Source organism: Lissotriton vulgaris, chromosome 7 (genome assembly GCF_964263255.1).
Source record: "Lissotriton vulgaris chromosome 7, aLisVul1.2, whole genome shotgun sequence".
NCBI lineage: Eukaryota > Metazoa > Chordata > Amphibia > Caudata > Salamandridae > Lissotriton > Lissotriton vulgaris.
The window spans coordinates 640,681,400-640,706,220 of NC_141695.1; the positions used below are offsets into that span (position 1 = coordinate 640,681,400).

A 24,821-nucleotide genomic window follows, 5' to 3' on the forward strand; every position below is an offset into this window, starting at 1 on the left:
CCTCATTGGTACTGGTCACTTTTGTAGTCTTTTCATCGACCTGCAAGTTTCTCTCAGGCTTGGCACTGGTCCTACCAACCTGCGTCTCGTCTGCATTAATTAGTCTTTGGTTTAGGGTTAAAATCTGTTCTAAGATGACTGGGAGAGTATGCAGTTTGTCCAAAACGGGGCCACAGGAACAGGAGGATTGTACCTGATACGTGTGGGCTTGAGCTCTTGATATTAGGCTATTTAAGTTGTCCAGCTTTGTATTTATCCCGGCAATATTGGTTGCAATTATGCTCATTAGATCGATTTGGATGTCCAATTTATCTGATTGCATTGTCATAGTTGTTACTGATGTTTGCAAGATTTTTAGAAGAGGGGCAACCAAATTCACAAAGGCCGAGTCCATTTGCGATTTAGTCATGGGTTCTTCCTTAGTTGGATCTTTGTGGTTTATGTGATATGTATTATTCGTTGATGATAAAGTCTCAGACTCCCTGGCACCCATTGGTCTCTGTAGATGTTCCATGTGCCCCTCGTCTGCCGGATGATTGACCTCCGTGACACTCTTGGTTATTCCTCCCCCCTCTGACTCCCCTTTTCCTGGGAAGGACCCAACCGACATGTCCTTCCAGTCGTCCTTGTCTGACAATGAGCTTGTTTTGTAACTAGAACAGGCCACTTCCATTGAACCCGCGCTGTAGGCTTCCCCAAAAGCTGTAGGCTCTGTTAAATCCGGAAGAGTTTGACTCAGTCTTACAGTTGTTGACAGATCTGGGGCCTGCGGGTTTAAGGATGTCTTTGGTTTGATCAACGGGGAATTGTGAACCAATGCTACTATTGTGACTTCTTTATTTTTTTTCCAAACTCCTGTTGATTTTTCCTTATTACATAAACTCTCCTTCTGAACAGTATGTTTACTTATATCACTCGATGGATTATTAGGAGTCACAAAAAAGTTTGAGGAGGCTTTGGTTGGAGTGACCCTTTACTGGGTCTCAGTTGTGGGCTCTATCGGTGTTAAAAGGCCCTGGACTCCTTCCGTTGATGAAAACACCACATCCCCGGGGTCTTTCAAGTACTGGAATCGAGCGCATGATGAAATTTTGTTTTGGATTGATTTTTCAAACAGTGAGGCGATTGGTGAGATCAGTGGATTTTGTATAAGACTTTTTGCTTTATTGGCATTCTGTTCTTCCAGTCTTTTTCGTTTGCGAGTGCCTCGTATAGCTAGAGTCTTATCCCCTGGAGCCTTCCTCACTTTCCCAGACCTCATGATATAACCAGCAAAAGGTTTTTATTGACTTGTCTTTATTTTTTATCTTGATCTTTTACTTTGTCTTACTCTTGGGCTTTATTATTTCTTGGACCTTAGGTGTCTCCCTTGCCCAGGCAATACAAGTATTAACAAAATCCCTTACTGCAAAGTGCTCACAAGGTAACTCAAGCCTGGTGGTACAGACTGCGCAGTCCGCACGCAGTCCACACGCCCTCCCAAGCCCTTCTGCACCCTTCGCTCCCCTGCCGTATAGCCACTTCGTACACCGCACCAGGCACAACACTAGGAGGATCTGGCGCAGCTGCCGACAGGGAAACCACATTGCAGTGATTGCGGGATAACCAGTCTTTAGTAGAGGCAAAGCAATAGAGCAAAAGAGCAGTGCAGGGAGTCTAGTTTATCTCACAAATGCAGTCTCTTTCTGCTCAGTAGCATGGCTCCAACACAGTCCAGATTAGCATTTGGGAACAGTACTTTTTGCTTCCTTCGCGTTTATCCTAGAACAATCCGAGCCTCTCAACAGCTCTAGGGACAGTCAGTGTAATGCAGAGCCCCAAAATAAACAAAAAAATGAACAAACAAGAGAAGAGCTGAAAATGCTCTTAATGTTATTGCTCCATGAACAGTTCGTCAAATACCTCTATAAGTGTTTGAGGTTATAAACATCAAGTTCAAAATTCCGGAGACACTGCACTGCATGTACCGAGAGCGTCTCTCACCTGCTCTCACCTGCTCTCCCAGCGCAGCTCCGAAATGCGGGTCAAGGTTCACAACACCCCACTGTGCCTCAAGATGCCACCACGAGTGCACACATTGCAAAGTCCCTCTGCTTGGTGCTTGGTGTCGGTAGCGCTACGACGCCGCACTGCTCACTCTGCCTTTCACTTGGCTCACCTTACAGCTTACAGCTTGGTGGCAGCTTGGTGGCGGCTAGGTAGTGTCCTGGGAACGGCTCTCAGATCAGCTTCAGCCCCCGGTAGAACGCCGCCACCGCCACAGCTTCCAAACCTCATCTCTACTCCTCCGTGAAGCTCTCTCCCTCTCGAATTGCACTCTGGCGCCACCCAGTGGTTAGAACTCCGGGTAACAGTGCGCTTTAAAAATGTCAAAAATAAACAAATAAATACAATGCAGTGCCTCCATCTGTGGACTATAAATTCTCGGGCACTTCAACTCCCAGAATGCCTTAGCATAGCAGCCATACAGGACAGCCCATCTGAGGGAGTGCTATAAAAAGAATATGCAGGGGAGTGACCGAGAATGCCTCTTCTGTGTTCATGCACTAAATCACTTATACATCCACTCATTCTTCAATATGTAAGACATATTTTAACTTTACAGAAACATACAGTCACTGGATGATGTCAACAGTTATGTCATCAGTGATGTCACTGACCATGTCATGAATGCTGTAATATGTGACATCATCAGCAGTGGATTGCGGGTGCGCGATATATAGTTAGTGCAACTAACTATATATGCGAATTTCATTGGTTTTGTGTGAGTAAAATAAGGTTTTGTAAATGCTAATCCCTAACTATATATTGTCTATAACCTTTGGTTTTTTCAGTGAATTTTCAAGGTTTTGTAAATGCTAATTCCTAACTATATATGGTCTATAACCTATGGTTTTTTCAGTGAATTTATATATATATATATATATATATAAATTCACTAAAAACATGGGTTTCAGACATGTTATAGTTAGGAATTAGCACTTAAAAAACCTTTGAAATTCACTGAAAAAAACATAGGTTTCAGACATGCTATAGTTCGGAATTAGCATTTAAAAAACCTTAGAAATTCACTGAAAAAAACATAGCCGAAAAGTCATGAGACTACCCTGCACTAGGAAATAAAAAACGCAAGCACTTAACTGGTCCGTGTCTGTGTACTTCGTATCCTGGCTGGTGTGACTCCAGAGCGTGAGAGAAGTGGCAGAGCATTTGATATATATATATATATATATATATATATATATATATATATATATATATATATATATATATATATATATATATATATATATATATATATATATATATATATATATATATATATATATATATATATATATATATATATATACTATATATATATATATATATATATATATATAACTATATATATATATATATATATATATATATATATATATATACATACATATATATATATATATACACATACATATATATATATATATATAAAAACACTCTTCCTATGGAAATTACTTCTTAATTATACCAACCACTAGTAGATAATACATATATATATATATATGTCATGAGTAATGTAATATGTGAGGTCATGAACAGTGGATTATGGCGGCGTAAGTTATAGTTAACTTAGATAACTATAACTGCTCAATTTCACTGGTTTTGTAAAAGCGAAATCTGTGCCTAACTATAAGGTTCCTGTAACCTATGGTTTCTTCAGTTAATTTCCAGGGTTTTTTCAATTATATTTTCTAACTATAACGTCCCTGTAACCTTTGGTTTTCAAGTGAAAACAAAATTATATATACATATATATTAGACATATATTCACAAAAAAAACCATAGGTTGCAGGGACGTTATTGTTAGTTGGACATTTCACTCATACAAAACCATAGAAATCCGGCTGTTATAGTAAGTACAGCTAACTATAACATGCGCCCCCGCAATGCACTGCTATTGACGTCACATATTACATCATTCATGACATGGTCAGTGACATCACTGATGACATCTCAAATGACATCACTGATGACATCATCCAGTGACTCTGTGTTTCTTTAAAGTTTAAATATGTATTATATATATGCCAAGGTGTATTGAAGAATGAGTGGGTGTATAAGTGTCTGGATGGAGGATTTAGTCGGTGCGTGACTGACTGTTTAAGTCTGTGATTACATGTGTCTTACTGAATACATGAGATAGGGTCATATGTATCATCAACCTGATTTGCGATTCTCAGATAGCGATTTTTAAGAAATCGCAATTTGAGAATCGCAAATAGGTATGTATATTTTTAAAATTCCTTTATTGCGATTAGCAAATTGCGAATCGCAATTAAGGAATACTTTCCCATTCATTTCTATGGGCCAGGAGGCCCATAAGAATGAAAGGGAAGTTATTCTCAATTTGTGATTCGCAATTTGCTAATCGCAAATTGAGAATAATTTCAAGGGTGCAGGGGTGTCCAAAGGACACCCTGTTGCACCCCTGAAATATGCATGGGTGAACATGTGGCGCACATACATGCCCTAAGGGCATGTATGTGCGTCACATGGCACTTTGAAAAATACAAAAATTTGCATTTTTCAAGGAATTCGCAACTTACCAACAACTAGAAGTTGGTGCTTATTTGCGATTCCTTAAGGACATTTTGCAAATTTTTTTTGCTTCATACATTGAATTTAAGGAATCACAAAATTTGCGATTCCTTAAATGCAATTGTAAAATAAGGAATCGCAAATTTTCCGAGTCTTTGTTTTGCACCAGATTTTGCTTTATACATACCATTTAGCAAATTCCCATTCGCAAAGGCCGAAATTCTGCGAATTTCGGCCTTTGTGAATGCGAATTTGCTTGAAACATATGGCCCTTAGTTACTAAACTGTGTCAATGTCTGTATCAGTCTGTCTGTTGTTGTATAAGCTGCTGCAAGGGTTGGTCAGTAGCTACATGAGTCTCTATATGGGTTATCGATTGGTTGCCTGAGTATTTGTATGGGTGCCTGAGTGTGTGTATGGGTGGGTGGGAGGTGTTTGACTATGTGCATAGATGTTTGAGTGGTTGTTTCACTCGGTATATGGGCTCAAGAGTACATGTGGAAACAGCTGTATGGGTGGGTCATGTGATCAAGGTGCTGTGTGCACCGAAACGCGTCATGGCGGAGTGGTGATGAGGGATTTACTTAAATAAAACTTACCACATCCACAGAAATCGGGTTTGCCTCGTCTACTTTGCTGCTGCTGCATGCTGTTGCTACGGACGCCTTATGCCGAATATATATATATATATATATATATATATACACATATATATATATATATATGTGTATATATATATATATATATATCTATATATATATATATATAGATATATACACACACATATATGCCAAAGGTTATCCCACAAAAGTTCCCACAATCACAAATCTCCTGAAAACACTGGAACAGACGATAACAGACCCGGCTGTTTGTGCAAGTGAGTATTTTTATTGAGATCTCAGCATGCCTGCCATGACGCATTTTAGCCTACTTATATATATATATATGTATATATATATGCTCTCATGCATCCAAACAAAAGTTCATAAAACACGCTCTCAGGATACAACGAGGAGGTCACCAATATCAAACAGTGCTGTTTAATTCACAAATCATATATATATATTACCTACTGGCGGTCGCCAGTAGGTAGTTATAGTTAGGTCCTAGCTACCATAGGAAATCCGCAACATTCTATTGGGAATAACTTTGGCGCCAGTTGAGGAATTTGCGTGTAATTTTCAAACATTTTGGCCAGCTCCGCTCCGCTCCTTCCCTGAAAGTTTCGGGGGGATTCGTGAAGTGGGGGCTAACAAAAAAGGGGTCCCAAAACCTGTTTTGGTACGCCTACCGGGGAGCGCACCCGGCGCGCTACGGGAGCGCGCAAGCGGAAAGATGATTGGCTGTCGGATGCCTGTCAACATTCTAAACAGTCCGGAGAGTCCGCCATCTTGGGTCTCACCACTTCACTCACTCCTTCACAATATATAAAGAATATAGCTCTTTTTGGAGAATTGGAGGTAGTTCTAAAAAGAACTGTTTTTTTTCTTCTTTTTTCTTTTTCTTTTTTTCTTTTTCCGAACCTTTTTAATTTTTTGGTATTTTTATCAGAACAAAAACAAAAATAGGTCATGCCAAACTGCTCAACAGGAGCAAAAAAAAGGGGAAAAATTAGGGCTGGGGAGGGCAGCGGTGTTCTTCCCTTTTGCGAACAATCAGGAGGATACTCTGCTCTCCAACACAAAGCAGTTCATTACACTGCTTACAACGAATGTTGATGTCGCTGTTGAATGTTGGGAATCAGCTCCACTGATCTTCCTCTCCCCGATGATGTTTTTCCTCCGGTGGAAGTAGTGGCGCCATCTCTTGGCGGATTACATGCCAGGTCTCTGACACTCTCCCGGGCATAGTTCTGGGGGTGCCTCCTTTGAACATGCCTTTGAACATGCCTGATCATTGTTGAGTTGCCAAAACTATATTTTCTTCTAGGGTCACCCCATGATAAAACAGTTTGGCAAATTTTGCACTCCACTTTTGGAGCATTAACCTTTTTCTCTCCTGGTGGAATAGTAAAAAAAATCCAGATAAAGTGCTCCTTCACCTTTGGCTGAGAAGTTTCTTCCTGGATAAACCCATCAGAGTCCTCACTGTTGCTGGTGGTCTTGCAGCCATTCTTTCTAAAGTAATGAAGAGAAACAGGGAACAAGTTTTGCTCTCTCCAAAGTGAAAGAGGTAGTGAAGTAAATGGGTGGGGTTTTCATTAGTTGTAAAAAAAAGCTGTAACGGACCAATGAAAAGTGTTATATTAATGTCACATGACTTGACGCGCTTACGCTGCGCGCACCGGAGCGCTTCCGGGGCGAACGTAGGCGCTTCCGGGGGCGCTTACGCGGCACGAACGTAGGCTCTTACGGAAGCGCTTACACGGTGCGCCTAAATGACGTTTTGCTAGCTTTTCGGAAATACGTTTAAAGTTAAAATACGGGTATTTAAAATCAAAAATATTACTTTTATAAGTATGCCACTAAATGTCTTGCATTATTTTTTATTTTAAATACAAACTTTTTTTTTCCTCGCACGCGGGAATACCGCTCTCTCTGCGCTCTCGGGTAAGCTCTCTAGTGCGCGCACCCTGAGCGCTCCAAGACAAAATGATGAAAAAAAATAACCTACATGAAAAATACATTGAAAAATTAATTTTAGAAAAAAAATAATAATAACTAATAGTTATAAAAACAGCTACTAAAAAAAATAATTCACTTTAAAAATCATAGGTTACAAACTCGATATAGTAAGGAATTAGCTTTTAAAAAACCTTTGAAATTCACTGAAAAAACCATAGGTTTCACAATCGTTATAGTTAGGAATTAGCATTTAAAAAACATTTGCATTTCACTAAAAAAAACATAGGTTTCACAATTGTTACAGTTAGGCATTAGCATTTAAAAAACCTTTGAAATTCACTGAAAAAACCATAGGTTTCACACCAGTTACAGTTAGCTGAACATTTTACTCATACAAAACCATTGAAATTCCCACGTTATAGTTAGTTGGACTCACTATAACTCGCGCGCAAACAATCCACTGCTGATGATGTCACATATTACATCATTCATGACATGGTCAGTGACATCACTGATGACATCTCAAATGACATCACTGATGACATCTCAAATTACATCACTGATGACATCATTCATGTGATAATACGATGCACCTCCTCACACTCTAATCTAACTTTTGATATATCCATTGTTAAATACAGACTACCATTCCAGAAACCATTGACACACCAATACCAGTTACTACATACGCACTCACTGATTCCTAAGTCTACACACACATCCACTCATACACCCATACAATCACTCATACATACAGTCACTCATCAATACAACACTATCATATGCACTCATACACCTATAGAGATACTCACACACTGCCACTCATCGATGGAGTTACTCACACACCTAGTCAGTCATGCAAAGAATCAATCACACTCCCATTTCCTCATCTATACAGTTATACACACATAACCTTAATTATTCAAACATATACTAACACATACTTACTCTCTTTTACAATCACTGATACAAGTACAAATTGATCTATACAGTCACTTACGCAAACACAGACTCTCATGTATAGTCATTAATATATGCCAACTCTCACATGCACTGTGTTTTACATATGTACTTACTTGGACATGTAGCACTGAGATATCCCTTCACTCACCAACACACCCATGCACACAGTCAACCGCCCATACAGCTGTTTCCACAGGCACTCTTGAACCCATACACCAAGTGAATCAACTGCTCACACATCTATGCACAGAGTCACACACCTTCCAGCCACCCCCACACATACTCACCCTCATATACAAATACTTGGGCAACCAATTAATAACCCATATAGCCACTCATATAGCTACTAATCAACACATGCAGCAGCTTACACAACAACAGACATAATGATGCACAGTTTAGTCACTAACCTATGCATTCAGTAAGACACATTTAATCACTCACTCATACAGTCAGTCACGCACCTACTAAATCATTAATCTACACACTCATACATACACTCATTGTTCAATACGTAAAACATATTTTAACTTTACAGAAACACAGATTCACTGGATGATGTCATCAGTGATGTCATCAGTGATGTCTTTTGAGATGTCATCAGTGATGTCACTGGCCATGTCATGAATGATGTAATATGTGACATCATCAGCAGTGGATTGCGAGCGCGCGAGTTATAGTGAGTCCAACTAACTATAACGTGGGAATTTCAATGGTTTTGTATGAGTAAAATGTTCAGCTAACTATAACTGGTGTGAAACCTATGGTTTTTCAGTGAATATATATATATATACACACACACACATATCTACACATATTTACTACAGAGTGATAGCAACGGTGTAGTTATGGTTAGGTCAGACTTTCTTAAGGAAAGCTGGTTTAGTTTTGCTAATAAGTTTGACACACTTTCTGTAGGAAAATTTCCAAAACAATCGTGTGGATTAGGTCATGTATGGTAAGGTTCGAGCAGCTGTATCCAAGGCAAGAAAATAAAGAAGGAGTCAAATAAGCGGTGAGAAACTCCCACAGGAATCTTTGCTCTCCCTTGAAGACAAAATGCTGAGCAGAAGTACCCCAAGCTTTGTTTGAAACTACAACTTTACTCGGAGGAGTGCCTTTCCATGGAGGGCTGTAAATCATTTCAGCAGTTTTCGAGAAACTAGTTTTACAAAAAAAGTCAAGTGGGCTTCAAAGGGTTAAAAGCTATAGAAATATATACACCATTAATTTGGTAACTGTTCTCAAACCCAAATTTGAGGGCAGATTGCGGATCCAAATGTAAAAAATAAAAAGAAATGCATTTCAGTGGATGAGGGAGTTTTTTCTCTGGTCGTCCTTTTTGAGTCTGTGGACGCAGTTAGTGCCGCAAACCCTAAGGCTCATATTGTTAGTCAACTGAAATTTCTGTTACAGTTGCCATTACAAGATGTGGGTTCTCTGTCTTTGTGTCCTGATTTTTTTAATCCATGTTGAATATGTTGATTGAGAGTGATCTGCACTAGATAGGTTACTCCAGTAACATTCCCAATATTTAAATATGGGTGGTGTGGCAAGTAACGGTATTGCTGGTGTTGTTTATTTTATTTCTGTCTTGCTTGAGGTCTTCTTTTATTACAGTTTTATTACAGTTTAAATAGGGAAGGACCCAGTACAGTTATCTGTGTTTATATATCTGCAATAGAGTTTGTGAGAAAGCAAGGGCACTGAGGGACCATTTAGCTGGAAGATGCTTTGCAAGACCTACAACAGGAGCATTGTGGAAATAGAGGTGGATGGAGAAGTGCCCTTGCATTTGAAGCATGCACTGCAATGTTTTAATAATAAACACCCCTATCTATAAACAGTTAATTGACTAGGGCCTATTCACAAAATTTTGAACCTGCACAATGAGACAGTGACAGGCATGGTTCCATCAATACTAATCCATTACACTAATCCTGCCTACAAAGGGTTACCTGTCACCTATATGGTGTACCACAGGCTGTGAATAACAGAACTATGTTATTCACTGCCTGCTCAGTAACATAGTGACCTTCTGGAGTAGTACTTGTGACTAGATGTTTCCTCAGAGCAGTCAACAGGTTTTGATTTTATTAGGATTAAGGTTATTGTTTCATTTAATTCATGACCCATCTACTGCCATGGGATATCTAGACAGTCTGTCTGACCAAGCCTCTTAGATTACATTGTCATCATGATGTTACTGACACCCAAATGAATGTAACAAGCTCTGTGAAACAGCATAATGACCTTGAGATCAAAGTATTCCAGCTAAGCATAGGCGTGGCCTGCTCAACCAAGTTTATGTATTCATTTACTTGAATATCAATCCTAATTAGAACAGGATTAGGCCTTCACAGCAACTAGCCGAAGATTATTGAGAAGCGGCTAGAACCTGCATGCCCATTAAAGAGACCAAGCCCTCTTTTTATATTTAATGAAACATTTCACTCCACTCTATGCGACGGTCTTCAAGAACGCTGAAATGCAATTATCCAGGGTGTCATAGAACAACAGGACATATATATTAACTGATGACGTATATTAGAATAACGTAAAACATAATATTTCATGATAGCACATATAGCATATATCCAAACAAATATTCAAGTTTAACAAGTTAAAATGAAATAGCATATTCCATCTAAAATACAACAAATTCAGAGGGTTACGGAGCAATGATGTATTATTAAGTAGATATTAATTTTCCTAATTATGTTCCAGCTGCCTTTTCCTAACCCTACAAATAGCTTGCATGTATAACAGTTATGGGGTCTGGAAGAGAAATGCCTTGAGCCACCTGTATCCGAACCTGGCTTTATGAGACATGGAGTGGTCATGGTGCATTCTTACAGTAGTGTGCTGCTTATATGAGAAGTCAGAAGGTTTTTGGTCTGAGTAAGCAGTGATTTTCCAATAGTAATGTGCATTGATCATGGACTTCCCCTTTCTTTGTCGTTTTAGCCTATCATGAACTACAACCCTTGGATGCTTCTGTACTTCATCTCATTCCTCCTCATTGTGGCCTTCTTTGTCCTCAACATGTTTGTGGGGGTAGTGGTGGAAAACTTCCATAAATGCCGACAACATCAAGAGGAGGAAGAGGCAAAGAGACGGGAAGAGAAGAGGCTTCGTCGGATGGAGAAAAAGAGAAGGAGTAAGGAGAAAGAGCGGGCTGGTCGGTAGTCTTTCCACATCTTTCTGAGTCCTGCTTGACCTATGACACAAGCCCATGCCTTGAGCCTGGGGAAGGTTCTCTTCCCAAGCATGACAAATCAGGAACCTGCATGAGCAAAATTTAGCATTGTAGATTGAGCAATGAGCCACGGAATTTTCTTTGTGGCAGCATGATTCCAATAGTCAATTTATGTACCCTTAGTGAAAAGTAGTGCTCCATGTAGCATTTACATAGACCGTAGATTTAGACAAATAGCGACAATGGCTCAGATCAGCATGGCCAGGCCTTGCAACCATTAATGGTGTGAAGCTACAGCTGCTGTTGCTGAGTGTATTCTCTATTTGGTTTATTACACTCCTTGTTAATTTAAAAACGAATACATCTATGCTATGTATTAAATAATTAGCCTAACTTAATTTATAGTTTGACTCATTAGTATCAAGGATGTAATAAAAGCATAGCGCCCTTTCCTGATACAGTTATACATGTGTCAATGCTCCTACTTGAGAAATACAGATAAATTGTGAAAACATACCTTGAAAATGGCTGAATCTAATTAATGTTTTAGAATTATGGCAGAGTTCAATGTAAATAAAATAAACATTAGTAAATATGTTAGACTCAAAAATACGAGTTGGATCCCTTGAAAAAGGAACTTTCTTTTCATGTTAGATTTAGTTGTACAAAAGCAGGACCGTTTATTCGGGTAAGGGGTCAGAGGTCAGAGGTACTCTTCATCTCTCATGCTTTCTCTTCTTGCTAACATCTGCTGTTCCTCATTTATTCCATAAATTCATCTTTCCACGCCTCATGCTTCTGCCTTTATCTGATTCCATATTCCATTCTTTCTTCCTAATATCTCCATTGATTGCAGCGTTTGCGCTAATTACATCTAATACATTAAATAATCTAATAAAGTGGCAGTGAGCCTTGAATTATGTATAAATCCACAAGTTGGTTCTCAGAAATGAAATTGTTGGAACCTGGGAAACTAATACAGACGCATTTCTGCCGGATGGAATTGAAAAGATACAACACTGATGGCAAACTAATAAATTACTGAGACTAAATTCTGTCAAGTATATTTAAAATGTTCAAAACAATAGGATGAATTCTCAATTTAAAACATCATTTATGCAGCCTAATTGATTAAGCTGTATACCATTGATACCAATATTGTGTGGCATGTCCCAGTACTCCAAGTAGGCTTTGAATAATCCCATCTGAGTTGGGGAATTTAAATCAGGACTCCTCCTCCATGTTACTTAATAAACATAGAGCCCATGATATATCTTGTTCAGAAACGGTAACAGATCATATGGCACTGGATAGTGAACAGAGGAAGAAACGTGTATGCACTCAAATACAAATTAATTAATATTGTGTTAAAACTCCTCATTCACCATATAATGGCTTTGGGTCTGCCTCCAGGCATGCCCCAATTAAATGTTGGGGTACTAGGAAGATTTAAGGACTATGACTAGCCCTTGAGCAATCCTGACCATCTGCAAAAGTTAAATGGTTGTCTTTAGGCATTGTAGCAAAGTGAAATCCTAACCTTAGCTGGCAAAAACTGAATTGAAGAATGCCTCATCGTTGCTCAGCTTGTACACTCTAGAGTAGCAGGCCAGGAGAGATTGTGCTGGTGATGTTCATACTGCTTGATGAATAATATCATTTCATTCCTTTAGATCTAATGCTGGATGATGTAATGCTGGACAGCTCAGCCAGTGCAGTAGAAGGTACTGGGAAGTCTTACGTCTCGTCTGAGTTCAGTGGCAGTGTTGTGTAACTAACTGCTGTCCGATGTTGATGTGAGGCGTCCCACTAAACTGTGTGTGAAGTCTTGTTTGTTTACTTCATTGCACACGTATTCCATTTTTGGCTGCCGTGAAGCAGATTTTTCCATAGTATAAATATCTGTAATATCTTAATTTTTTGGCATGCCATTTGTCTCTATTTTGTATTTGTATTGATTATTAATTTGATCATCAAATCACAGTTTGACGGCTGTTTATCTAAGTTAATAAAAAACATAAATTCTGCTCGATTGATAAGTCAGGAAATTAAAAAATCCCTGTACTAGGGATTAAAGTGTAGAAATTGATGTGGATCTAGTGATGCTCCTCATGGCATTTATTGTTGTATCTTGGGATTAGGATAGTTCAAGATCTCCTTAGAAGAAGGCACAACTGTAGACCAAGCTAATGCCAGCAGCGGTATAGCAGACTGGTAAGCAACCAGGATAGCTTGTCTTAGGAGGCCTAGCTGTAATAAATTGATAATGTAGACTGAGCATTCAGCTCTCTCATGTTCAACCCTGCCTTTAGTTTTCTGTTTATTGAGTGCAAACGTACTCTTCATTTTTTCAGCCTGTAATTGTAGGTTTTGCTTTGTTTCATCATTATTTGTTAATAATAACATGTGCTCCAAAATGCCTTAGTGGACAGTTGCAACCCTCGGCAAATAATATCTTTATCTGCATTTAAAAAGAGGAGTTGTTACCACTCAAGCATATGTGCTGTAGCAGAGACTTACATCAACAGTTACTTAAAGAAAATGCATTTGTTCCTTAAGCAAGGGTGATGCTTTGTCCTGGAAAGGCATTATATGTCCACATATTCCACTTTCCTATTGTAAGGCAATCCCTAAGTATAAATTCTTTCAGCAACCAAGAGATGAATCACACTTGCACGGCTTGTTGTTGAAGGAAAACGTGTGGGAAAATGTAATGAGCACTCATAGATAGCATGAGTATATCAGTCAAACTTTATTGATTTAGCCCCCTTTTTGAGTGAACAATATATAATAGAAACATACATCAAATAAAAGAGACAGGTTATTGAGCAAGTAAAGTGCAACTGTGTAGTGAAACAGTGGCCTTAAATATCTTCAAAAACATTTTAAAGAAGTGATCATACTGTAACATAGTTTTTTTCAGTAGTGGGAGAACTGAAAATTCATGTGATAATGCTGAAAATAGTTACATGTTAAGACAATGTGATTCAGACCCTGTATGTGATTGCTAAAAAAGAGGACAAACATGTTGTTCATTGATAATACCGCTTCAAGCCCCTACTAGTGTAATAAGAGACAGTCTGTAAACTCTCAATAAATGCATAGTTCTTCTAGTACAGTACTCAGAGGCCATCATTAAATATGGCTGCATCTTTCCCAGTAATGCTGTGTTTCAAATAATTTAACAACTTTTTAATGTTGTACAGTGCAATTTATCCAATTTAAAATGATTGGTGAGACTTGTGGCCTGATTTAGATCTTGGTGGGCGGGTTACTCCATCACAACGGTCTCGGATATCCCTTTTGCCGAAATATAAATCCCATTATATCCTACAGGATTTCTATTTCAGCGGATGGGATATCCATCACCGTTGTGATGGAGATAGCCATACGCCAAGATCTATATCTGGCCCTTTTCTTTTTAGCATAAGCTTCTAGTGTCTATATTCCAAGTATTTGAGTATTCTAAGGGAATTTCAAATTTAGCTAATGCTTCTGTCAGGTTATCTTTAAAAATATTTTTTATGAATCCTTTAAAACCCACCCAGGGAGCCCTTTCTAGAGTGCAGATGATTAAACGGCCACCACTCTACAGATCATGAACTTGTGCGGTAGGTGCAACATATTTTCCCCTCTGTTTCTTTGTACTACTGACCAATATTTAAAAGGGATGTTTTCAATCCCATAGGACAGAGTTCGAGGAATTTTGGACATAAAAATCTTTATCAAATGTTTAAAAAGCCTTTTCGCAACAGATTTATAAAATTTGTTAATTGCTTCACTATGGATTAGGTCTTTGAAGCCATAATGTGCAATACGTAAATTTGTATCTAACTCTGCAAATCAAACAGTTTTCCCTAATTTCCAATAAACCTTTGATGCTTTCTTTCTTTTGGAGAAAACAAATATTTAGCTTTTTGTAAACATCATAACAAAATTTTTCTCAGTATATTTATACAGTGCATTTACATTTCTTTGTAGGTCAATGGGAGTCATATCTAATAAAACTAAATCAGCAGCATAAATAAGTGCGTGGCATTTAAAACTTCCCAACCTATGTGGGAAGTTGTTAATGGAACAACAATAATTTAGTTAAATACTTAAATACAACTCTTAGGTAGTAGAAACAGTTTCTTACCACCACCCTGAACATGGAAACCAATAAGGTGGGTCAATGAAATACCTACGTTTTAAATTTTGAGACCAGAGGAAGGACATACCCCCATAATGGTGAGGAAAGAACATTTAAACAGAGCTGCTGTCTGTCACTAGACAAGACCTGCTTTTTGCCAGCATTAAAAATTAAGCCGTGGGAGAATTGTTTTTTAAAGTCACTTTTATCCATCATTCACCTGCAATGAAGCAAAACAATACTTTTCTTTTGAGCTTTTGTTGGTCAAACTTCAACTTTCCCCAACTTAGTCCTATACCTAGTAAACAATGTAGATACCTCCAAAAGGTCCTACATCCATAGAAGCTGATTCTTTTTGAAGCCCTGTCCATGCCCATGGCCAAAGGAGGAAAAACAATTATGCCTGGATTATTAAGGCAATCTCATCATGATTAATCTATGGGAGAGTTTGGAGGGCTTTCAGTTCACTCACATGAGAATGAACATGTCTTAGACTGGCTCTTGACTTACAAATTTACTATGGTCAATGTGCTGCTACAATCAATTGCGTTTTGTGTCCTGAAGATTGTGAGGGAATGTTGTAGAAGCTTTCAGAAAACAAGTAAATACTGTTGAGAAATGAAACCCCGATGCTGTAATCTCTAGATTGTTTTGTTACATTCTAGATGACATTGACCCAGTTAAGGTATACAAAACTCAGGGACATATTTACAAGTCCCTATTGCCACAGGAACGTCACTTTTAATGACATTCCTTTGGCGATAGTGGCTTTGCCTTATTTACAAGGTGGTGTTAAGCCACTTAACATAGCTACACGCCGCCTTGTAAATAAGGCACCTTTTCACACTATACTTAGCATGCAAAATATGGGCAATGGGTGTTGAGGTGGGCGTTCTGCCACAACACCCATTGATTTTGAGGCTGCCCCTTATTTACAAGGGTGTCATAAATAGGTGGCAGCGCCAAAATTAAGACCTGGGAAAACCTGGTCTTAACTTGGCAAAAGGAGGAGAAATGCTTAATTTCTCCTTGTTTTTGCTGTTTCTTTGTGTGCTGCACTGTGCAGCACACATGGAAACAGCAAAACGCCATGAATGATTATTTATGTGTAGGAAGGTGTCCCTTCCTGCACATAAACAATCATTACAACAATGATGATTCACAACTTCTATATGTGCTGCACAATGCAGCACAAATAGATGTTTCAATTTGCCATTTGTGATTGTTTATGTGCAGGAAGAGACACCTTCCTGCACATAAACAATAATTCCCTCAACGCATGCACTCTTGCACTATGGTGCAAGGGTGCCCGCATTGGCACTACGCAGCTTAATTTAGCACCAGCGCTGGGGACAAGGCAGGGATGTGCTGTATATTTGTAAATACAGCTTATCCCTGTGTTTTCGGAATGACGAAGTGCAGCGTTAGCATTTTATGAAAAAAAGCCATGCAACGCCATTCCCTTGTAAATATGCCCCATAATTTTCTAAACCACATTACAGCTGCCTTATTCTTGAGTTATAAGACATTTTAGATGTCAAAAATCATGGCGAAAATCCATTTGCGGTTGCTGTAAGTTTACCACTTTTCGGTATTCACAGACTGCCAATTTATATTCCTTATCTTTGTCTTATCCTTATTTATAGAAAAGCCCAAGAAGGCCTCTAATGGTTCTGTTGAGTGTAGTCCAAAAACCTCTAAGACCTCCCACAAATAAGCCCAGCACACCCTATCAAACGCCTTGGCGGCATCGATGGTGCCAATAGACAATGGGTTTAAGTTTGCTGTTGCCATATCTATTGCAGATATCTGGTGTGCCAAATCATGCAGCTGCCTACCTGGCACAAACCCTTCTGATCTGGATGTTCTACAATAATTAAGGAGATCCTCCTCGCTTAAATGGCAGCAAACATTTTATATTCAAAATGTATTAGGGAGATAGGCTGGTATGACTCCTCTTTCTTGGGATCTTTTTTTGTTACAAAAGCAAAGCTATCATGGCATTATTCCAGGATTGAGGGATTTCTGAGTCTGCTGCTAATCGTAGATGAAACAATTTCTTCTATATTGGGACTATTCTTTCTGTCATACCCTTGTCATATACTTACAGGAGAGCATCCGTAATGGCCACCTTCTCATTCTCGAATTTATTGATTTTCTAAATAATTTTCTCCTCTGTGATTTTTTCCAGAAGACCTTGTTGTTCAGCATTAGACAGGCCCAGTAACGGTGTCCTTGCTAACCACTCCCTTACATCTGTTGCCCTGAAGGTGCCCTTCTTACAATATAAATCCTCAAATATTTTGTGAAAACACTCTGCAATCTCATCTGCATCTTCTGATATTTCTTGCCATTGCCATCCACTATAAGGCTCTCTATATAATTCCACTTTTTAGCCACTCTTGCCTTCTATTTAGGGGTGGGGGGACTCAAGTAGTTTTATCTGTGGAATTTTGCAGTTACCCAAAAAGTCAGTGGAATTTTGTGGAGTTACCTAAAAACTCAACAAGATTCTGCAGAGTTCCGTGAGCAGCAGAATTTCGGTCAGTCGTGCTGCTTGTGCTGATTTTTAGCAGCGGGAACTTGTCCCACACTATAAAATCAGCACGAAGGGCACCAAAAGCACTCTAGGGGGCGCTGCTTCGTTCTGCTGCTTGAATACATTTCCTACTCAAGCTGTAGCTTTCGCAACACAAGCGGCAACTTTCTTAGCACTATCGGTAGCGAACTGCTGCGGCTGCCCGCATTGAGAAATCTCTCCTGGAGGCGGGCTAGCGTGAGAAAAACTCCACCATGCGCCAGTTGGCTGAGTTTTTGCCAAACTTCAAGCAGAGCGTGCAGTGGGTAAAACTCCGCCGGTGGAGCGTAGTTTACCGTCCACCCCTACTTCCAGGCTAACAGCCTACCACTCCCCTATCCATACTCAAAGTGGACCAGCTTGCTAGCATACCATTCTGCTCTGATCCTATTTTCAATTACCTGAATATAAGAGGCCCGTTTCTCAGCTAGCCTCCTTTTCACTGTCTCCACTCCTGCTTCTGAAGAGGACACCAAAAGTTATTTTCCCATTGTCCCTATCTCTTCCTCATAACTCTTGGCAAATAGCTTCCTTGACTGAAACTCTTGCTTGTGTAGGATCCCTTGGGTCACTACCTTGTATGAATCCCAAGGTGATGGTATGGAATACAGCAAGTACTGTGGTGAACTTTGACAGGATGATCAGGTGCATGGGCATCTCAGTTGTCCATAAATTGGAAGAGGTACTGGATGAGGAAGGAAATTGAGGCAATGTTATCTAGATAGGGTTGTCTCCCTTTGATCCTTTGTGGTAGGGCAAATTTAGTGAAGTTAGCAATCCTCACATAGCTGACCTTTCTATTTGACAATATCCTGCTCTCCTTTTTTAAAGGTAGTTTAGATAAGATTCCAGGGATGATAGGGAGCTTTATAACGGTCTCTAAAAGCCCCAGCCCTAGTTGGAAGAAACTAGAGAGAAAGTTCTTCCTTTACTATCTATCCTTTCAATTTAGGAACTAACAGGGACAGAACCTATGCAGGCTGTTTAATTTATTTGGGCATGATAGTTTCCTTCATACATTCAGGGACCAGAAGTACTTCAAAAAGTTTAGGTGGAAAGTAATACGGGGCTCTCTCGATGTTCAGGATTGCAAGAGAAAAATCATTGGAATTGCATACTACTCAGAGTTTGCCCCAGTTTGGAATTCCCAGGGACGTCCTCTTTTTTGTTGAATGAGCTCAGTATCCCATTGATTAAAGCTGGTATTAATCGATGGGGCCAACTACATGGAATGTTCTGTGGTAACCTTATGGGAGACGTTAAGGGCAGAAACTAAGGACACACTGTCATTGTACAAATATTTGCAATTGGCTTCTTGGGGGTCTCTGCATTAATGGTACGGCAGAAAGAGATAATCATTGGAGGATCGGTTACAGCACCCAAAGCCAATAGCCAATAAATAAGGAAATCTCTGTTTGGTATTGGGAGCTGGTGAAGCTGATGATAAGAGATGTAAAATACCTGTCCATCTTTGGGATGGATAGCAGTCATCACAAAAACATCCCAATATTGCCAATCTTCTTCATGTCTCCTTTATTCTATTGTTAAATCAACAGCACTTAGGAAAAAACATATTTTTACCAGGCACAGAGTATATCTCAGCCCGAAGAAATAGCTAAAATTTGCTGTAGGTGCCTTACCTTGTAATTAAAGCAGGAAGGAAAAGATGGACGATATTCATATGTTCGTGTCTTGTCGAAGGGTGAGCAGCTTATGGGAGAGTGTGTTGAGAGTGATTTCTGGGATTTTTGATTCTGTTTGGGATTACCGTTTAACCTGATTTGCGCATATTGCACAGACAAAAAATGCCTGCTTTTCTATCTAATTTTGTTGGCAGCGAGGCAGATCTGTATAAACTGGCTGAAGCCCACCCCTCCACCTCTTAGGAGTTTGGTGATTATGGTGGGCAGAGTTTGTAAATTGGATTTTGGACTGTAAGAGTACCTAGAAGATGGAAGGCATTTGGACAGTGTACATTCTATGGAGAGAGAACAACCCTGACTTCCTCCGGTCTATGATTCAGCCTAACTTGCTTATGTGAGGTGGTGTACGAGGGCTCCCCCCATCCTTCATTTCTTGCACACCTCTGAATTCAGCAGTGATATTGGCAGATGACCAATTGACACCTTTTGAGTCTGTTGACATATGAGGAAAAAAAATGCACTTATGCTAGTATCCTACACTTTTGTAGTGAGTCCAGCGCTACACACGGCCACCCACTGGTACTGAAACACCCCACCACGGAAAATAATGGAGGGTTATTTCCTACTGGGTTTTATTATAGGATCCTTCATGCATTATTTTCTGTGGGTGGAGTTGCACGACCACTGGTTGGCTATGTGTAGTGCTGGATTTACAAAAGTGTAAATTACTACAAAATTGCAAATGACCATAAAAGTGCAGTTTGTGAATACCAAAAAGTAGAAAAGTTACTCAAAAAAGTATACTTACTCAAAAGTGCAGGTTATGAATATGGACCAGAATTTCTCTGCATGTTTGCACACATTCTGAGCTGTCGCGTTTTGTAAAATCTGACTTGTGATAAACTGATTGTCATAATTTAGCAAAAAATATCGTATTGCTTTTTGGTGTGTTTGATTTTAAATTAGTATTCTATTTTATTGTTAATGTTTTCAAACATCCTATCTCTTTCACATGAAAGAGCAACACAGCAGGAATTAAAGCATTCTATGGGAAGAGTGATAGTGTGGCTATGTATCATAAGGAGTAAAGTAGCCCCGCCATACATCAAAAGGATATTGCAAGTCACCACGGAGTTCCATGATCTTATAAAGGAACTCAGCCTTCTGACTTGTTCCTCTTTATAGTCACGGAACTCCTCTGTGATTTGCAATATCCTTGTAATGGGGTACTTTATTTCATATATAACTAGGCAGAAGAATATAAATGTACTATTTATAGATATTTTGCACTTTGGTCTTCATATCCCCTCTAAAAATTCACTTCTTACAATTGTAAACTGGGAGTACAATCCTATCATCTGCCAGATGTTATAATCTTTTCTTTCCACCTCTTACACATTCAGTTGTTTGTGCAGCGAACCAAATCGGTGGACTTCTCTGCTTTTAGAAGTGGGAATTTAAATTTTTGGGAGGTTTTATTTGTAAACAGATTGTCTGTATTTCCCAAGAATTTTCCATATTTTGGTTAATGTAAGAGAAAACAGTGATTTAGTGTGAAAACCGGCATGGACTTTCCTTCGCGATAATTGCAAGATATTAGAACTGAATATGTTAAGTACGGTTAGTAAATTAGCCACCCTCTCTGGCTGGGGGCAGAGAATCTTAATATGTTTTCATTTCCAAATATTCCTGATCTGCTTTGAGAACTCTGCTTTTGCAGCCCTAAAGCAATGTAAAGTCCATTAGGCAGTGGTTGCTTTAGAATGCATGAATGGCATGGCGAGAATGATACAAAGCCATGTATAATGGAGGCTGATGCGATATATATACTTTAGACTGCGATCCCTCTCTTGGGGTATATATATATATATATATATATATATATATATATATATATATATATATATATATATATATATATATATATATACACACACATATATACACGCACATATATATATATACACACATATATGTATATATATATATATATATTTACACATATATACACACATATATGTGTATATATAAATTTACACATATTTATATATATATATATATATATATATATTGTGTATATATATATATATACATACATATATATATATATATATATATATATATATATTGTGTGTATATATATATATATATATATATATATATATATATATATATATATATATATATATATATATATATATATATATATATATATATATATGTATATATATATATATATACATGGGGGCTGGCATTCATGCGTATTTTGTGTGCTTGTATTGTTGCAAAAACATTGCACTGAAATGCTGTCTAATATCTTTTACTCGCTTACAGGAAATGTAACAACTGCAGATTGGTTCTAGCAGATTTTGAATTTCTATTATTGACTGAAATATCCTTTCTATGCGGATAATCCAGGGCTTTGAATAGTACCATGACATTTCCTTTAAAAGAAAAAAAACACAAACAACATCATATATGCATTTACTGTCCCGTCCCAGTTATACATTATTTGTTCTGATCACTTTATTAACGGCATCACTTGTACTGCTTCATCCTGATAAGTCAGTCCCTGCTATATTTTTATGTACAATCTAAAAGAGAACACACTAGATACACTTCCTGGAGCTGATAATAGAATGGTCATCAAACATAGTCAAGCCAAATAAACTATATTTGAAAAGAAGTCTGTCAAATAGGATTTCCCCCACATAAATGGTGGAAATACCCATCAGTTTCTTGAAAGGAGAGAAGGAAATACGGCAGTAGAAGTGTGAGCTAAAGTGTTTTTAGGGAAGAGCAAGCAATAATGAAAATTTGCAGCCACAGGGTTTGTATACCTTTCATCTGAATTCAACCTGCAGAGCTGCCAGATGGTTAAGGCTCTGAACAATATCAAATAATGTCTGTGTAAATTGTATTAATTAAGAGAAAAGTCATGGGAACTTAGCCTGGGTAAAATCTTTATTACTTAAGTGTAATCTTACCTAGACCCTAATTAATACGTTCTGCGTAATGTTTGTTTTCTCCCCTTTTTGCTTTTTAGGTCTCGTGGTGTTGCAGTGCGAAGCACTGCCGCCACGAGTCTTATAGCTGCTGTCTGTGCCTCCAAGGGAGGCAGAGCTACCTACGGACCTGTGCACGAGCCGATTATACTATGGTCACGAGCTGATTCAGGTCTGTGAACGCGCTTCACAGTGGATCAGCTCGCGCTCCACAGTAGATCGGCTTGTGCGCGTTAATGAATGTGGAGCACCTCAGGCGCCCAAGAAACAATTATCACAGCATGAGACCCCACTTATAACAGCAGGTCAACAGGCGCCCCAGGCTGCTGGAGCACTCAACTATAATGCGCAGTTGAGTGCTCCAGCAGCGTGGGGGCCTCTCAGCATGCTGTGATAATTAGTTTACTTTGGGGCCTCATGTTGTGATAATGCTCACTTTCAGTGTTGTGATCGGGAGCTGGGTATTACTGGTTGGACTAGCGACTGCTAATTTATTTTATATAATAGGGTCCAGCCTACCCCATATGAACCTAACTCCTTAGTTTTATAAAATTACTACCAGGAAACAACATCCCAACTGAGAGATGGACTATTTGGCCGATTCAGAAGCTCGAGAACCAAGGTTGAGTCTGGCACGAGGAGGCTCAAAGCTTCAAATGTTTTTTTGTTTTTTTAAAGGATGCATTTCAACGTAGACATTTGAACATGCACAGGACTTCACCACTTGTCATGTAGGTTCGCGCCAAGGGAATGCTCCCTTACTGTGCATTGCCTGTTGGCTCCTCGGCTCTGGGTTGTGTTCTTGCTGCATCCAGTGAGGACTGGGAGCTGTTTCATTCCAGTGTTGCAGTATGGCAGGTTATGGAGCAAGATTGCAGCCTCCCACGGCTGCTGTACACCAGTGGAGGTGGTGCCAGGAGGCTTCATTGGTGTCTGGTTTAACCTATGTTGCCCATATTCCGCGTTCTCTGCTTGGCGGGTGCAGCGATGGCGAGGCAAGCTGTGGCTATCTCTAGGGGCGTTTTGGTACCTGCAGGTGTGATGTCCAATTGTATGTGTGCAGCAGATGTGAGCAGCCAGGAGCTTTGCTTACTGGTGCAGCGCTTGTTGACTTTTATTACAGTGTACAATTTATCTTCCTTGCTTTATTTAAGGCAGTGAGATGGGCTCCAGGCGTGTGTTCTCCAAATATTGTCTTGATGAGCTGAGATCTGAAAGGGGGCGATGACATAGGATTGGACGAGTGCACTGAACTCTCTGATTTTAGGATTGGGAGGGGGCAGGAGATGGATCTTCTTAATGAGTTTTTCAGTGCTACATCTATGTAAAGTTTCAGCAGGTAAAATAGGAAGATGCTGCATTTGCATATTTTTCCTGTTAGCAGATGTTGGTTCATTATAAAGTTGTAAATACTGGATTCATTGAAAAGTCGAGTTTTTTTGCACCCTGCGAGCAAGAGGAATTGGTGACATGAGGACGTGTGTAGCGGTTGAACAAGTCACATTTGCATAGAACATGTGCTAAACAAGTGCACTTAGTGGAACGTAAATGGGACAAAAAATTATCTAGTGGTGAACATATAATTTGGCACCTTATTTGCACACTGTGGAACTAAGAGACATGAGCTCTGATCCTGAGTTCCCCGCTCAAACAAAATGTGTGATCTTGAGAATAACGTCGGCTAAGAGGCATAAGGTGAGCACTAGAAGAATATTGCTTTTTCATGGATACTACCAGGAAATATAACAATGAAGAAAAAGTAAGAAGAATGATCAATTGCAGATCCTACCTTTTTAAATTTGGGAAAATTTGCCCGCGTGTTGGAACCTTGCTGGAACTTGCACTGGTTGGCTGTGGACCTACTGATGCCATGTGCATGGATGCCTTGGTCAAGGGTCCATCGGAGAGATTGCGTGTGGTCTGTCCTATCTCCTCCACCACTACTTCCCCTGGCATTTCCTGACTGTTCTTCGTGTCATGTCCTATGTGAGGGTTGCGCCTTCAGATTTTTTTAGGGTCCTGCTTTGTTACAGGCTCCGCTTAAAATTCAGATACGAAAAACACCTGCATTTCGGAGGGCTATAAAAACCTATTTAAAGTATTTTGTTGCCCCTAGTTTTATCAATATCATGATTTTATTCTGTTATGAGTCGATT

At 39.1% G+C, this 24,821-nt stretch overlaps 1 protein-coding gene across 1 annotated transcript in view; it reads left to right on the forward strand.

The window, feature by feature from the left end:
- CACNA1G (calcium voltage-gated channel subunit alpha1 G) overlaps positions 1–24,821 on the forward strand; it is a 787,437-nt gene that overhangs the window by 548,813 nt on the left and 213,803 nt on the right. The window contains exons 24-25 of the mRNA XM_086930846.1: positions 11,076–11,268; positions 12,981–13,031. Coding sequence (XP_086786972.1) covers positions 11,076–11,268; positions 12,981–13,031 — 244 coding nt within the window. The remainder of the gene's footprint in view (positions 1–11,075; positions 11,269–12,980; positions 13,032–24,821) is intronic.